Source organism: Quercus robur, chromosome 2, assembly GCF_932294415.1.
Source record: "Quercus robur chromosome 2, dhQueRobu3.1, whole genome shotgun sequence".
Taxonomy (NCBI): domain Eukaryota; kingdom Viridiplantae; phylum Streptophyta; class Magnoliopsida; order Fagales; family Fagaceae; genus Quercus; species Quercus robur.
The window spans coordinates 49,268,426-49,285,191 of record NC_065535.1 but is presented as its reverse complement, the minus strand read 5'-3'; the positions used below and the strand labels follow the sequence as shown (position 1 = coordinate 49,285,191).

Here is a 16,766-nt window from a genome sequence, read left to right as displayed (position 1 = left end):
CTCCTATTATTATTATTATTATTATTATTATTATTATTATTATTATTATATATATATGTGACTACAGAATATAAAAATTAATTTTTTAATCATTTTGTACTATATTCTTTAAATGTTTCATTTTTCTAATGTTCATTTCTTCTTCTTCTTCTTCTTTTTTTTTGGTATAATGTTCACTTCTGGTGTCCATTTCTCCTCAAATTTTGAGCGGGATAACTCCCACTCAATTCCACCTCCTATATAAGGTGCCTGGTGGGTTTATTTTTTACACTTTACAAATCTGCAAACTCTTAAGACTTCTCAAACTTTCAGGCTTTCAAGACTTCCCAACTCTCAAGAAGCTCCTAAAGTGTCACTTGTTTTTATTTTCGTAAGTTTTCACATTTCTAAGTTCTTTTCTTCTCGGCCAGACTCTTCGGCCTTCTAACCTTCACTCCCTTCTCAAAAACATTTCCCTCACTTCCCCTTAGCCTGCTTAGATGGGTAGGTTCAATCACCTTGTAGATTCTCCCACCGGTATGGAGGGTTTTAGGGCTAGGAACCACATTCCTCAGGGAGTTTCCCTGCGGTATTGTGCTTCGAATCAAGTGCTTACCCATAGGGAGGAGGGGGAGGTGGTCATTCCCATAATCGCCTTCATAGAAGGGGGGATGACCCTTCCCATGGGTAGGGTAACCCGAGACTACATAATCGACCATAGGTGCTGCCCCCATCAGTGTGTGCCCAACCTCTTTAGGATTTTGGGTAGTGTAGATGCTTTCAACGAGCACATGGGGCTAAACCTCACTAGGCACGACGTCATCTGGATGTATAAGTGCCACCTGCTCGAAGATGTAGGGTATTATCTTAAGTCTAGACCCTTGGTTGTCAGGTTCATCTTGTGCCTCCCTAAGTCTAATAAGGGTATAAAGGATGATTTCCTGATAGCCTTAGGAGAATGGCACGACGGTCTTCACTGCCCAGTCCGAGAGGGAGAGCCAGGTGGGGTGCCTTAGACTTAGGTTTCCATTTTTTCTCTTTACATGGGCATTAGTCTGGCAATTTCACCGCTATCCTTTTTCTTTTAGTATTCTGGTTACTTCTAATGGACAGCTCTGTTATCCTAACTGTGTTTTTGCTTCTCGGATGTTTTTGCAGATAAAAGATAAGTAGGTCCTAACCGCAACCTCGTCAACTTTGCCGATCTTAACAAGGTGCTAAGGTCAGAAGTGTTCGTGAATGAAGGCAAGCAATTGAGAGCCGTCCACCTCATACTTGACTTTGAGCCCCTATCAACTCAATTCCAGAACATGGGCCACACGATAAGGGTAGGCAATCCTCGGCTAGCGCGAATTGACATTTTTGTGCTTGGTTTTCTAGCCCGAAAAGACCTCCTGCCAGTTGAGCTACCCCTCCACCGTTCTCCCCGTGAGGTAATGATTCTGAGAGAAGAAACAGCTTTATCCTGTCTATCACTTGAGGTCGAGATAGATCAATTTCATCTCGAGGACAAGAGAGAGGAGCAAGGAGAACAGGTGGTTCAAGTCCCAAACTCTGAAGATGAGCTTGACAGAGTTTCTGGTGTACACCCTTCCGACCTTGTAATCGTGCGTATAGACGATAGTTCGGAGGATGAGGAAGAAGAAATGGCCTTGAACCAAAGAAAAGGCTTGAACGATCTCCTTGAGAGGAGGAAGAAAGGGTCAACATCTAAGGATGCCCTAGGGTTTTAGCCCCTCCTTGCTATTCCCCCTCCCCCTCCTCCTACAATCGGCCTGCTCCCTATCCCCAACCTAAAGAAGAAGGGGAAGGAGAAGGAGACCGAGGAGAGGGAGGTAGTTCCACCAAAGGACCCCAAGCAATAAAAAATAGCCAAAGACAAAGGGTGGGCCTCTTCGATGGAAAGTAAGGAAGCCGAGCACTCGACTGACGTGCGCCATCCAACTTGGAATCCCTGGTTGGAGTTGGATGGCGTGAGGCTGCCTTGGAACTCCTCCATCAGGGAGTTCTAGTGAGGCCACTCCTACCACGTGGCCGAGGCTCTGGAGCGTCCTCTCCTTCTTCCTAAGGACATGGACGCCTTGAAGCATATGAGGCAACTAGAGCTTTTCCTATCCTTGAAAAGGGACCTGGCCCTGGTGAGCTCCTTGGCATATTTTACCAAGAATGGTTCCCTTTCTTCTTCCTTCTCTTTTTTTTTTTTTTTTTTAACGTACTCCTTTGTTGCTTATATGCAGGCTATCCAAGAGGTCTTTATGGCTGAGGAATAGGTCAAGGATGCCCAGAATGAAGCTAAGGTTAAGGCCAACCTTCGCATCAAGACCGATAGGGCCTTGGGTACTGCCAAGCAGAAGAATCAAGAGCTTACTACCTAGCTGATAGCCAAGGAGAGGGTGTGGAGGAGTGCTGAGGCCGGTCTGCAAAAAGCCTAGGACCAGGCTGAAGACCAACGCAAGAAGCTCTATCATATTAAGATAGAGTTAGCCACCCAGAAGCAGCTGGTCCTGGAGTTGAAGACAGATCTATAGAAGGCCAAGAAAGCAGCTCGAACGGCCAAGGAAACTACTAACCATAGGGTGCAGGAAACCAAAATTCGGTTAGCAGAAGAGCTGGTGGAGGTGTGTAGAGACTACTGCAAAAAGGTGTGGGTGGAGATGCTTAACCAAGCAAGAGTCCCTGCTACCTCCAAATGGAGGAATGCTGAGAACGTATTCTACCCGGAGGACATCTGAGAAGTTCCAGCAATGCTCCCCCCTCCGCTACCATCCAGGCCTCTCTATCTCCTCCTGAAGTCACCAAAGGGCCTAGCAAGGCTTGTGACTAAGGCTAGGAGGCTGAAGTGGCCAAGGGCAGGGAGGCTGGACAGGATGGTCCTTGTCCTGAGGACAAAGGTAAGGGCAAGGAGGTTAAGTCCCTACCAGAGGCTAAAGGTACCAAGGCTGCTCTTACGGTCAAGGGTGTTGTCTCCAAGGCCAAGGATGCTAAGTCCAAGTCCAAGGCAGCTGATCCCAAGGATGACCCTTCCTGGACCAAGGCGTAGCTTTAGGATATTTTCCTTTACCTTTTTTTTTGTACTTTTTCTTTTTTGTTATGGCAGTTGGCCATCGTTTATAATGTACTCCTTTTCCTTTGTTTAATGAAAAGATTCGAGATTTTGCTTCATGAATCTTTAATTTCTTTACAATATTTATCTATGATTGGTGTAGTTATCAGTATGCCTTCTGATGAGACTTGAGATCAATGATGCCTTTAAGGATGAACACCTAGATTCTAACAAAAGCTAACAGTAATGAATTGTTGCTAATTCAAATAAATTAAATGCATATAAACATTGAAAAGAAATGGCTATGTACTAGTACTGAAAACTGTGCAACTAACAGGGGGGATCTAAATTTTTAAAGAGAAGCATAACACTCAAAAAAATATAAAGTATTAATTTATCTAAGGCATGTGGTCCGAGGGTCTAGGAATTGCTAAGGTTCTATTTAATACTTAGAAAAATACTGGAGAGTGTTAATTTACCTAAGACATGCGGTCAGAGGAATCAAGCATGCTCAAGGTTCTCTTTAACACTTAGTAAAATAAACTGAAATATTAATTTACCCAAAGCATGTGGTCTGAGAGACTACGCATAACTAAGGTTCTATTTAACACTTAGTAAAATGAACTGAAGTATTAATTTACCCAAAGCATGTGTTCTGAGAGACCAGGCATAATTAAGGTTCTGTTTAACACTTAGTAAAATAAACTAAAGTATTAATTTACCCAAAGCATGTGGTCCAAGAAACCAGTCTTAACTAAGGTATTGTTTAACACTTAGTAGAATGAATTGAAGTATTAATTTACCCAAAACATATAGTCTGAGAGACCAGGCATAACTAAGGTTTTGTTTAACACTTAGTAAAATAAATTGAAGTATTAATTTACCCAAAGCATATGGTCTGAGAGACTAGGCATAACTAAAGTTCTGTTTAATACTTTTTAGAATGAACTCACAATATCAATTTACCCAAGGTATGTGGTTTGAGGATCTAGTCATGAACAAGGTTCTGTTTGATACTAAGAAAAATGAGAGATACAACGCGTGTTGTGATAAAAACATGGCAAGAATGACTTTCATTAATAATAATACCTTCGTAGGTTATTTACATTCTAGAGGCGTGGTACAACTTTTTCGTCTAGATCTTCAAGATAATATGCACCTATTCCAGTCACCGAGGTGATGCGATATGACCCTTCCTAGTTGGGCCCTAACTTTACCCATGTTGGGCTCTTTGCAGTACCCAAAACCTTTCTTAATACCAAGTCTTCAGGCACTAATGGCCTCAGCTTCACGTTGACATCATACTCTTGCTTGAGCTTGTGTTGATAATACGCCAGTTAGACCATGGCCTTTTCTCTTCTCTCTTCAATTAGGTCTAAGCTCTTCCCTAACAGCCCATCATTGTTGGTCGGAGTGAAAGAACTTGTTCTTAGTGTTGGGAATCTAGTCTCCAGAGGAATAACAACCTCAGCTCCATAAGTCAATGAAAAGGGTGTCTCCCTTGTTGACCACAAGGTGTGGTCTGATATGTCTAAAGGACGTGTGACAACTCTTCCACCCATTTTCCCTTTGCCTCATCCAATCTCTTCTTGAGTCCATTCACTATGATCTTATTGACAGTCTCAGCCTGTCCATTCTCCTATGGATAAGCTAGAGTGGAATACCTATTCGTAATTGTAAAGTTGTGATTTACAACTATGTTTTATGTTCGCTTTATTCCATAACAAAATGTGTTGTAATTGCTTTAATTTATTTCCTTGTATTTTGTGAGACTTTATTATATTGGGTTTAGTATTAAGTTGGTGAAGAATCGAGCATAAAATGAAGAATCAGTGGATTTCGCGAATGTCTTACTAGAAGCTTACCCGCGAAAGAGCCACATGAGAAGCACATGACTGGAAGCTGAAGAGTCGTGCTAGGTTGTCAGTTTTGCTAGTGTCTCATAGGTAAGGCCTTCTCGCGAAATAGTCGCGAAACATTCTGCTTAGAGGTTTTTAAGTGTGACTTTCTTACCCTTCAACCATACTATATATACCCTTATTACCCACAAATATAGATGAGACCATTCAGAGAGAAAAACCCTAGATAGGTTTTCTATAACACACATACTCCCATCCTTTAGAGAAAGAGCTACCCATCCTTAGTGAGAAATCATTGTAGCCTCTTCTCCTTCCCTCTCCCATTGTCATACCTTGAAAGGAGATTTTTACCAAAACACAACCCACACCTTTTCAGAGTGTAAGAGTGTTTTGGAGTTTGGGAAGCTTTGGGAATTTGCCAAAAGAAGCCGGTGAGGCTTGGCGGATGCAATCGGGTGTATTGCGGGATCCGAAAAGCTAGACAAAACACGGTTCCGAGAAGCCTTGTTGGAATAGGAGCTTGGAGGGCTTAGGTACATTGGGTAGATTAGGCTTGAAGGGTCTTTTGCTATTCATGTATCCCAACTTATTGTCTAGTGGATTGATTTATTGCTTGGAGGGCGGTGGAAAGGTTTTTCGCCGAGTTCTTTGGTTTCCTCTTCAATAACACATCGCCGTGTTGTCTTGTGTTTGCATCTCTCTTCCCTTACTCTTGTACTTTACTTTTATTATTTGTTGTTCATGTTTATGTACTAGGGTAGTATCAGTTAATTGCACTTCATTTACTCTTGTTTTCGCACTTAGATGAGTTAGAATAAAAGAAATCTAGCCGTAATTTTTAATTGGGAATCTAAATAGCTCTTGTGTTTTAACACAATTTCAAGCTTTCTGTAATTCCTAGGTCACAACAGTACCTCCTAAAGGCATTGCTATCAAATTGAAGACCATTATCTGAGATGAAAGTATGGGGGATCCCAAACCAAATGACAATATTTTTCCAAATAAATCTCTTGGCATCCACGTCTCGGATATTTGCCAATGGTTCAGTTTCAACCCACTTGGTGAAGTAATCCATGCTGACCAATAACCATCTCTTATTCCCTGCTACCTTAGGGAAACGTCTTACAATATCCAACCCCCAATAAGCAAGCGGCCAAGGGCTGGACAAAGGATTAAGGACTCCCCGTAGTTGGTAAATGTTTGGTGTAAATTTTTGGCATTGGTCGCATTTCTTCACATACTCATATGCTTCCTTCTGCATGTTCGGCCACCAGTATCCTTGGGTGAGGGCTCTATGAGCCAAAGACCTGTCTCCTATATGACTTTCACAAATCCCTTCATGTAACTCCTTAAGGAGTAGCTCAGATGCCTCAAAGTGTATGCACAACAAGTACGGCCTAAAAAAAGAGTGCTTGTACAACTTTTGGTCCTCGAACAGCCAAAACCGAGGAGGCTTTCTTCGTAATTTGTCAGCCTTGGACTTTCCCTCAGGCAAGATATCCTCCTTAAAGAATAGCATAATAGAATCCATCCAACTAGATCCTACTCTAATTTGATGAATATAGACCACCTCCCTTTTCAACTTAGTAGGTTTACACAAATTTTCAACAAGGATAACCTGAGGCAAGCTTTGGGCTAAAGAGGTTGCAAGAGTGGCCAGAGAATCAGCATGGGTGTTTCTGCTTCTAGGGATACGCAGAAAGTTGAAAGACTCAAACCCTAATTATAATTTCCTGATGAAAGTTCAAAAACGTGTACAAAAACACTTTTGAACGTTTAGACCCCCAAAAACCAATTTAATCAACACATGCAATATGTTAAACAACTAGTGTGCGGAAACTTAACATATGCTATAACAAGGAATTGATTAAACAACTATCTAAGCCACGTCAAAATAAACCACAGCAGATTAATGTAAAGGCAGAGATAGAGAGGAAGGAAGATGCAAACACAGTGATAACACCAGATATGTTATCGAAGAGGAAACCGAAGACCTCGGCGAAAAACCTCTCCGCCGCCCTCCAAGCGGTAATCAATCCACTAGAAAATACAGTTGGGATACAAGGACAGCAATAGACCCTCCAAGCCTAATCTACCCAATGCACCTAAGCCCTCCAAGCTTCTTGCTCCAACGAGGTTGCGCCGAACCTTTTTCTTTTCTAGCTTTCCGGATTCCGCTACTTCACCGTAGCATCAACCAATGAATATTGGCTCCTTCCTAACTGCTTCCCAGAACTCCAAACGTCTGTCTCACAGAGATGATAATGGTGAGAACCAGGTTTGGTATAAAAGGCCTCTCAAGGATTTGACAATGGAGAGGAAGAGAGTGAGGGAATTTGATGAGACTCTAAGGTAGAGATTGTGGGTGAAACAATCTGGTTTTTCTTTAGGGTTTCTCTCTCAAAATTCTCTCTGGAAGCTCTCTTTCAATCGTGGGTTAAAAGGGTATTTATACTTAAGAAGAGTGGAATGCGAAACGTCAGGTTTTTCCAAAACAGGGGTGGCTCGCGGCTTGACCTCGCGGCTTGACTAAGTCGCGAGTTCCAGTCGCGAGTTAACCGTATGGCCAGTTGTCCTGTTTTGTCCTGTAGTGCTCCAGCTAGCATGACTGTTCATCTTCCAGCATGCTTGGCACGTGTGCATCTTCTGGCGGGTTGAAGCCGCGAGTCCAGTCGCGAGTCCCAGCCGCGACACTCTGTTTTCTTGCACACTCTTGAGCAATCTTCACACTATCTCACTCACTACCCTTACAACAATCCCACCTAAATACAGGGTTACTAAATGCTGAATTACAAGCAAATTTGGCACGGAATAAAGCCAATTAGATGGTTGAATAAATTCAACCTTACACCTGACCTGACTTAAGTATTCTTGTATTCTCATGTCCCTGGCTTCTAACTCCCCACTTACCTAGCCTACAACCAACCTCGAATCTGAGAATATCTCCACTATTTTTCCCCTCATTCTCTGAACCATGGTCATCCCTAGCAACAAAGCCTCATACTCAGTCTCGTTGTTTGTGGCTGAGAAGCACAATCTTTAAGGATTTCTCAATTGTGATCCTCTCAGGAGATATCAGAACTAGCCCCACTCTAGATCCTCTGTGATTTGCTGTGCCATTAATGTATACCCTCTAGGATAAAGGTTCCTGTAAGAAGACCATGCCAACTGATTTTCCATCCATGTCCTACTTCTCTATCTTCTCTTTTAATGGGGATTCAGCAAATTCAGCCACCAAATCTGCGAGAACTTGGCCTTTGATAGAGGTGCGGGGCATATATTTAATATCAAAAGCCCCTATGATCGTACCCCATTTGGCAATCCTCATTGTAAAATCAGCACTCCGAAGTAGTGATTGAAGCGGAAGTTGTGTTAAAACAACAACTGTGTAGGACTGGAAGTAATAAGGGAGTTTACGTGTAACTTGTACTACTGCCAAAATGGTCTTCTCCAATGGTAGATAACGAACTTCTGCTTCATGCAACGACTTGCTTACATAGTAAACTGGCCTCAGTACACCATTGTTAATTCGTATCAGCATTAGGCTTACAACGTGGGAAGCCACAGCAATGTAAGCAAACAAGACCTCGTCCACCTTAGGCCTGGACATGACAGGTGGCCGAGAAAGGTATTTCTTAAGCTGTTGGAAGGCCAAGGCACACTCCTCGGTTCACTTAAATCCCTTCCACTTATTCAACAGCTAGAAGAAAGGTCTACATCTGTCCACTGACCGAGAGATAAACCAGTTCAAGGCAGCAGTCATTCCAGTTAGCTTCTGAACTTCTTTAGGATTCCGAGGTGGTTGTAGACTGTTAATTACCTTAACCTAGATAGGGTTTACCTCAATTCCACGATGAGCGACCATCTAGCCCAGAAATTTGCCTAAGCCCATGCCAAAGGAGCACTTAGAAGCATTAAGGCGTAGTTTGTGTTTCGTCAGTATCTCAAAAATATCCTCGAGGTCTCCCACATGCTCAGAAACCACCTTACTCTTCACCACCATATCATCTATATAAACCTCAATATTCTTACCCAATCAAGGCTCAAATATCCTAGTCATCATCAACTGATAGGTAGACCCTGCATTCTTCAAATTAAAAGACATCACCTTGTAGTGGTAATTTCCAGTAGGAGTGACAAAAGTTGTCTTCTCCTGATCACCTGGGGCCGGTGATATTTGGTGGTGTCCATTAAAGGCATCCAAAAAGCTCATCTGAGGATGGCCTACAATTGCGTCCATTAGTTGGTCCATCCGAGACATAGGGAAAGAGTCTTTTGGACAGGCCTTATTCAAATCTATGAAGTCCACACACACTTGCCACTTGCCTCTTTTCTTTTTCACTACTACAGTATTGGCTAGCCACTTAGGGTAAAACACCTTTTTAATAGCCCCAGCTTGCTTAAGTTTTATCACCTCGTCTTTGATAGCATCAGAATGGTCTTTAGATGAATGCCAAGGTGGTTGCCTTTTGAAGGTGACGGATGAATTGACATTTAAATGATGATAGATGAAATTCAGATCCACCCGAGGAGTTTCGTAAGCACTCCACGCGAACACGTCAATGTTCCTCCTGAGAAACTTTATCAGCTCTTTCTTCTCCTGAGGAGGCAGCTGAGCTCCGACTTGAAAAAACCTTTCCGAATCATCATCTACCACAATCTTATCTAAATCCTTACACTTCGCCCCCTCGACTGTCTCCTCCATGGGTGACACTAGAGTCCTTGATTGCTATAAGCCCTTCAGTGGAGGTTGAGGACCCAGTTTCAGGCTAATGCATAATGGTGGCCACCAAGCACTGCCTAGCCATGAACTGGCTCCCAACTAGCTCTTCAACCTAATCCCCGGATGGATATTTCACTTTCAAGTGGAGGGTGGAAGAAACAGCCCCCAGTGCATGAAGCCAAGGTTGTGCTACAATGGCTGTGTAGGGAGAATAAGCATCCACCACAATAAAATCCACCTCCACTACCTCTGAGCCTGCTTGTATGGGTAGTCTAATTTGACCCTTTGGAATAACAACCTTCCCATTAAAGCCCAACAGGGGTGAGTCATAACCTGTCAAATCCTCCGGTTTCAATTTTAGCCCCTTGTACAAGTCAGGATACATAGTCTCTACCCCACTACCCTAATCCACCAACACCTTCTTCACATCATACCCCCCTATCCTGAGGGTGACCACCAAGTCATTATCATGTGGTTGTATGGTTACAACCTTATCTTCATCCGAGAAGCTTAACGCTAGTCGGATCTCCATCCTAGCCTTCTTCGGCTCATGGCTAGAGTCCTCGATAGGTGGCCGAGACACAGACATCACCCTTGACGGATGAGAACCAGTCCTCCCCAAAGCAGCGAGGATGACATTAATTATACCCAAAGGGGCTCTCGAAGAAGCATCTCTCCGAGGTTCCAATCCTGCTTAGCCCCCTTGCCCACTAGGATGATACAAAAATTGTTTTAACCTCCCTTTTCAGACAAGCTGCTCTAGGTGATTTCACAAAGTTCTACAATCCTTTGTGGTGTGCCCTCGGTCTTGGTGGTATTGGCAATGAAGGCTTTGATTGCGCTTCATGGGGTCACCCCCCATCTTATTTGGCCATTTAAAGAATGGCTCATTCTTGATTTTCTCCAAGACTTGGCGTACTAGTTCTCGGAATATCGTGTTAACCATTTAAGTAGTGGTAAACCCCGATTGCCCAACAAAGTCTCTCCGAGGCCAGTTATTGTTGTATCGGTCTGACTTGAAATCCCTCCTCTCCTGAGGGATAACCTTAGCCTTCCCCTTCCCTTGTTGTTGGTTTTCCTCAACTCACTTATACTTATCAATTCGGTCCATGAATTGACGTACACTGTTAGTAGGTTTCCTAGTCAAAGAATTTCAAACCATGCTCAACAGGTAGGCCGACCTTGAAAGTTCTTACAGCGACATCATTAAAGTCACCATCTATCTCATTGAACATCTCTTAGTATCTGTCTAAGTACGTTTTCAAGGTCTCCCCTTCTCGCATGGTCATAGACAGCAAGGAGTCTAAAGGCAGAGGAATCCTACTGCATGTGATAAAAAAAGATCCAAATGTCCAGGTAAGTTCCTTGAAGGAATCTATAGAACCTGCTCCCTGGCCATCAAACCATCTCACTGCCACAGGCCCTAGACTGGACAGGAACACCTTGCACATCAAGGCCTCATTCCTAGAGTGGACAAACATTCTTTGGTTGAAATGACTTACATGCTCCATAGGGTCTGTTCTACTATTGTACATGGTGAACATTGACTGAGTAAACCCCTGAGGAAGTTTTCCTCCTTCAATTCTGTGTGTGAAAGCGATCTGGAAATTTCGTTCAATGCCTTGCTCATGATGGTAGTCCTCATCACACGAGAAAAATTCATTGGGAGGAGTCCTCAACCTGGGCTTGTAACTACCATCATCATCAGAGGGTGATTTTGAGCTTGAATGAGTCCTTCTCCTTTGCTTACGACGTAGCTTCCTCCGCAAATGATCTATCTCCTACTGCATGTTTCTAGCATTCTCTTCATGGGAGATGTGGCTCCCACCTCGAGATTAACTCCTACTAGTATAGGTGGTATGCACACTTCCCTCTCGGTCCTTTTTTCGTTCAAGATAGAGGAAATTGTTAGTTTTTAGACCCCTTAAAATACAAGCAAATTAACCTAGTTAATTAGCCAAGTGATTACTTAGTCAAATTAATCAGATCTAGGTTAACACAAATATATCATAGCAATGTATAGCAGTTGAAAATAAAAAACACAACGATATGATAACCTAGGAAAACCAAACTGGTAAAAAACCTGGAGAAGATTTAACCTAGCTATCCTCAAGGTAAAAAGAAAATCAACTAGAAAGAATTGAAGTTTTACAATAGCGACTTAGACCACCAACATCCTATTGCTACCCACCAGTAGAAACTTACTGACACGACCACGTGCAAGCTCCGAGACCACGGACTCCTTCTTTCTTTAATTTTGCAAAACGCAAACACCCAGGTTTGTGACTTTGAGATCCCACTCAAAAGTTTAGCAACACAAACTCTCCTGTTTGTGACTCCAAGACCACCCTTGAAAGTTTAGATCATCAGCACCTTTGATGACTAGAGAAGGCGACAACTTCTACAATACCAAATCTTAAGATTCTTCAAGGAATAACACCGGTAGAAGACATGAGAGAGCTTTTTAGGAACAAAACCCTAAATACAAAAGAGGCACTCTCTCCTCTCTCTGAAAGGCCTTATAAAAACGTGCTTAGGGTTTCCTTTATATACTGGGAGAAGTAGATTAAAAACCCTAATCCTTAATGGGCTTGAACTGCTGTTTGGGCTTAATTAAAATTTTGTAGATACGACTTTCGATCGATCGAGCCTGTCTTTCAATCGATCAAACCAGACAGATTATGAAATCTTCTTCCTGTAGCTTGTATGTTCTTGAATCTTGACTTGAATCACCTTGAGCATTGTCTAATAATACCTATAGACTTTAAGATCTATATCTAGACAAGTTTGTGTTCACGATTTGCCAATTGTTCTAAACTTTTAGAACATAACAGAAATGATCTTAACATTGGGACCCCATTGATTCCACCTGGTTTGGACATAAACCTACCATAACTAAATGTTAAGCTCAGTAGAACACAAGAAGTTCTCACAGATGGTGCCAATTGTAAGGATTGGATTTGGGTCCTAAGCCCAAAAGTTAAAAGGATATAGGCCCAAAGAGCCCAATACAATGAATTTGTAGAGAGTGGGTTGGAAAATTAGGCTATAATGAGTTGGGTAGCAATTATAGTGGATCCAAATGATAATAAGGTAAAGATAGATTGGTTTTCTCTAAAGAAAATAGTCATCAGAACAGTCCGAAGAGATCGGTTATTATATATATTTCTTGAAGTTGATTACAAGTACAACTCTTATTTCTACAGTATTTCTTTCTCAATTTTCTGATCCCCTTCCATCTGGGTCTTCGTTCTATTTTATACTCTCTGCTTTCTTTCATCTTCACCCTCCACATGTACGTTAGATTTTTGGTGTTGATCCTTGTCCCATCAGTACCTTCCTGAAATCTTTGGGAGTAGCTGTAGGACTGAAAAGTACTGTTCAGATATCACTTCCTCATTAATGCGGCCAAAGAGTTAGCTACAGAGCATTCAATGCGATGGCAACAACTTTCTCTTAGATATTTCACAGCTCCCATTTATCCTGTACGTTCATGATGCACATCCTTATCGCTAGAAATTCCTGGAATATCACTCTAGAAGATGGAACACACCTTCTGACCTCTGCTTCGCTTAGCAGAGGAGATACTTCTCCTTGGCCTACCTTCCCAAGCCTTTTCAGTCATAGCTTGCTCGTGAAGTTTTGAGTCTTACATCTTCATTACTTTTTATCTGTTCTCGGACCAATAAGCATCCTCAGACAAGGCCCAAGGCCTAACATATAATCTTAGGCCCCTTATCCCTACACCACCCACTAGCAATCCCCCCCCCCCCCCCAAAAAAAAAGACCGCATTTATGATGTGGTCAACCTAATCTATATCATGTCCATGGGTGCTCATAGAACATTTATTAATAGACTATTTTTGTAAAACATTTATACCAATTTATGAGAAATATAAAAAACTATCATAAAAATCATTTGCTTTTTTCTCTTTTCATAGAAAGTTTATAAAAATATTTTCTAAACCAATGCTCTTAGGGCTTTCATTAATTTTTCTCATCCATATTAGCTATAGTGTAATGAATAAATAATTCCTTGAACATTTGATTCTTCCATTCAATTTTCATTGAACCATACAAACATTTAATGTGAAAAAATAGTGGTTTTCCATTAACTCAACTTGTAAAGTTTTGGATGATTGAATAAGAGATTTGGGATTCAATCCTTGCCCACACCAAAAACCTATTGGTGTCTTGATCAAATGATAATTAGCACAATCATTAGAAGCAAACACCATAAGTTGAAACTTTATTAAAAAAAAAAGTAAAAAAATAAAATAAAATAAAAAGTTAATATGACTTCTTGTAATTGGTTCATAATATTTCCTTTAAAAAAAAAGTTCATAATAAAAGTATTGATAGTAGTGGACTCAAGTGAAAATTACAATAAATTTTTTTACCATACATCATATAATAAATATTTTACAATAAAATTTTCCGCTAAAACTCGATCCCCCAAACAATAACACACATTTTTATTTTTATAACCTTCATTCGATTGTACAAGATGGATACTTCACAATTAGCAATCTAAAAAATATCAAAAGACCCAATCAAAAATAAAACTTTTTCAAAAGCTCACTAAGTGAGTGTTTGGATCAATGGCACGTTTTCACATTTGCGTTTTTTTTTTTTTTTTTTTTCACCGTGTGAATAGTAATATCACATGAATTCACTATGCAGAAGACAAAGTGCACTGTTCATGCATTGTTCATGAGTCCCATGGCACTATTCACATATTTAAAAATTATTTTGCTACAGTGTTTTTAATTTTCAATTTCAGCAAAAATAAGTTGCATCCAAACGAATCCTAAAAGTAAATTGATCACACAGACCAAAAAATAAAAAATAAAAAACAAGCTGAGGTCGAGATTGAGGGACTTTAGAGCTACTATAACCATTGACCACTCATATAACTACCCACAATTAACAACCAACGTCCCATAACCAGATCTGCAACCTTTTGTTGAAGGAGTGTGGTTAAAGTCAAGATCAAGCAACCCTCAGATATGAGTCATAAAGTATGAACCACCACCATTGTGACAATGGGGAACTGAGTCAAGAGAGAGAGAGTTCAAATAAAAGAACTAACAAATACAAATGTTACTAAATTTGAAGGACTTACGCAAAAATTTGACCATGATGATAGCTACCTGGATGTAGGGGTGATTTTGCAATATTTTGTGTACTTTTTATTTCGACTTTTGATGAGTTTTTGAGGACAATATGCTTTCACCCCTTTTAATAATACGGTAATGATACTCTTTCTTTTAAAATTTTCATATATATATATATATATATATACACACTTTCATGTTTTAAATTAATGTGCACATTTTTTTTCTTTATCAGGTTCAACAAGGATCGCTTGTAGTTTGTCTCCCTTCTGTAATTGTCTTTTTTGTTTGGTTTAGGGAGCTTTCTGTTCTGACTGTATACCAGTTGTTTTAGTTTTTTAATAAAGTCTTTCTCTACCTTCCATTTAAAAAATAAATGTGTATATTTCTGTATCAATTATAAATATTCTTGTAAAACAGTGGACGCGAACTAATCTAAGAAGATATTTAGGCCCTGTTTAGTAGAGTTGTTAAACAACTCATTTTCAGTTTTTAAACAATATTATACACATTTTCACACATATTTTCACCTACACATATTAAAAAAAAATACAAATAATATTACTTAAACTCCTCTATCAAATAGACTCTTACTTTCCTAGATAATAATATGTCTCTCTTCCTAATTTCAATTGTCACTTATTAGTTCAGATATTTTCCTTTCACTCTCTGCCCATTTTACCAGCCCTTCCTTCCCACGAGTTGACCTCTATCACTCTGACACGTCCATTTTGAAAATCAAAGTCGTGACTCGTGATAACATTCTGACACTGAAGCATCCTGCTGCAATTATTGAGCTCATTAACTTGCAATAGTGCTGCTTCGCATCATCAGCATTTAGATTTTAGTGGGCTTAAGGTTTGTGGTTTAATCATATTTTTTTTTTTTTTGGGGGGTATGAAGAATTGTGGTTTATCATTGATTGGAAAGAAAATGGAGAAAAGGGGGAACCAATTAATTCTCGTCTCCAAGAACAAATGCTTTGAATATTTCTGAAGCGGTGAAACCAAACGTATTTAGAAATTAAAATATTATATGTTATAATCACACTCATACCCATGACAGAGAGAGAGAGCATAGGATAAAATTCATTATAGTACAAAGTTTATTCATTGAATATATTTTACTAGTACTTGTGAACAACATTCACATTATTCATCATTGATTTTTACCACGAGAATTACTCCTATAGGATATGGATATTTCCAGTACAATCACTTTAAAGATGCATAATAATTATAACCTAACAACTAGGGAAGGGAACACCACAAGTACTAGCGACCTTTCTGGCACCAGGAGAGTTAACATACTGCCTGAGATTTGGATCTTTGAGGTACCCACAAAGGCATGGCCTCTGCTCCCTCAGCTTGGTGCAACAAGTGCTAGATGGTGGTGCTGAAGATGTGATGGCCGCTATGCATGAACTCAGCTGCAAGGGACTGCATGTCACTGCCTTTGCCATCAGTGGTGCTTCAAATAGAAGCATGGCTACCACCGCCATTGCACAGAGTACAACATATGAAGCTTTCTTCATCCTTAACTTTTTTACACTAGCTATGAAGAAAGAGAGAGAGAGAGAGAAGATAGGCTACGGTACATGGGTATTGGATAAGGCCTCCCCTGCAATTTATAGAAGCAGTAAGTAACGGAGGTCCACCGCTTGAATGGAATAAGGTTGTTGGGTAGGTCCGACCTCGTATGAATGAGACTTTTTTTTTTTTATTTGACCAGGACTTCGTATGAATGAGTTCGTTAAATCTAAGATGCTATAATGTTATAATTCAATCTTAGAAATGATTATTTAGACAATATCCCGTTGGAATTTAACTCGGGATGAAAAAAAAAAAAGAAAAAAAAAATTATATATTTTTAATATTGGTATAAATTGCTACCGAATCAAGTTTATACTGATTCTGAAAGTTCAAATATGTGTATAAACACCCTTGAATGTTTAGACCCTCAAATTACAACTTAACCAATTCAAGTATTATGTCAAACAACTAGTGTGCGGAAACTTAACATAAGCTATAATATGGAATTGGTAA

General features: G+C 40.3%; 1 protein-coding gene across 1 annotated transcript; it reads right to left on the bottom strand.

Moving 5' to 3' along the window:
* Positions 1–15,798: 15,798 nt before the first annotated feature.
* Positions 15,799–16,327, bottom strand: LOC126713850 (non-specific lipid-transfer protein 2-like). The gene has a single exon (XM_050413740.1). The coding sequence runs from the start codon at positions 16,253–16,255 to the stop codon at positions 15,965–15,967; it is 291 nt and encodes a 96-aa protein (XP_050269697.1). The 5' UTR covers positions 16,256–16,327; the 3' UTR covers positions 15,799–15,964.
* Between the last annotated feature and the right edge of the window lie 439 nt (positions 16,328–16,766).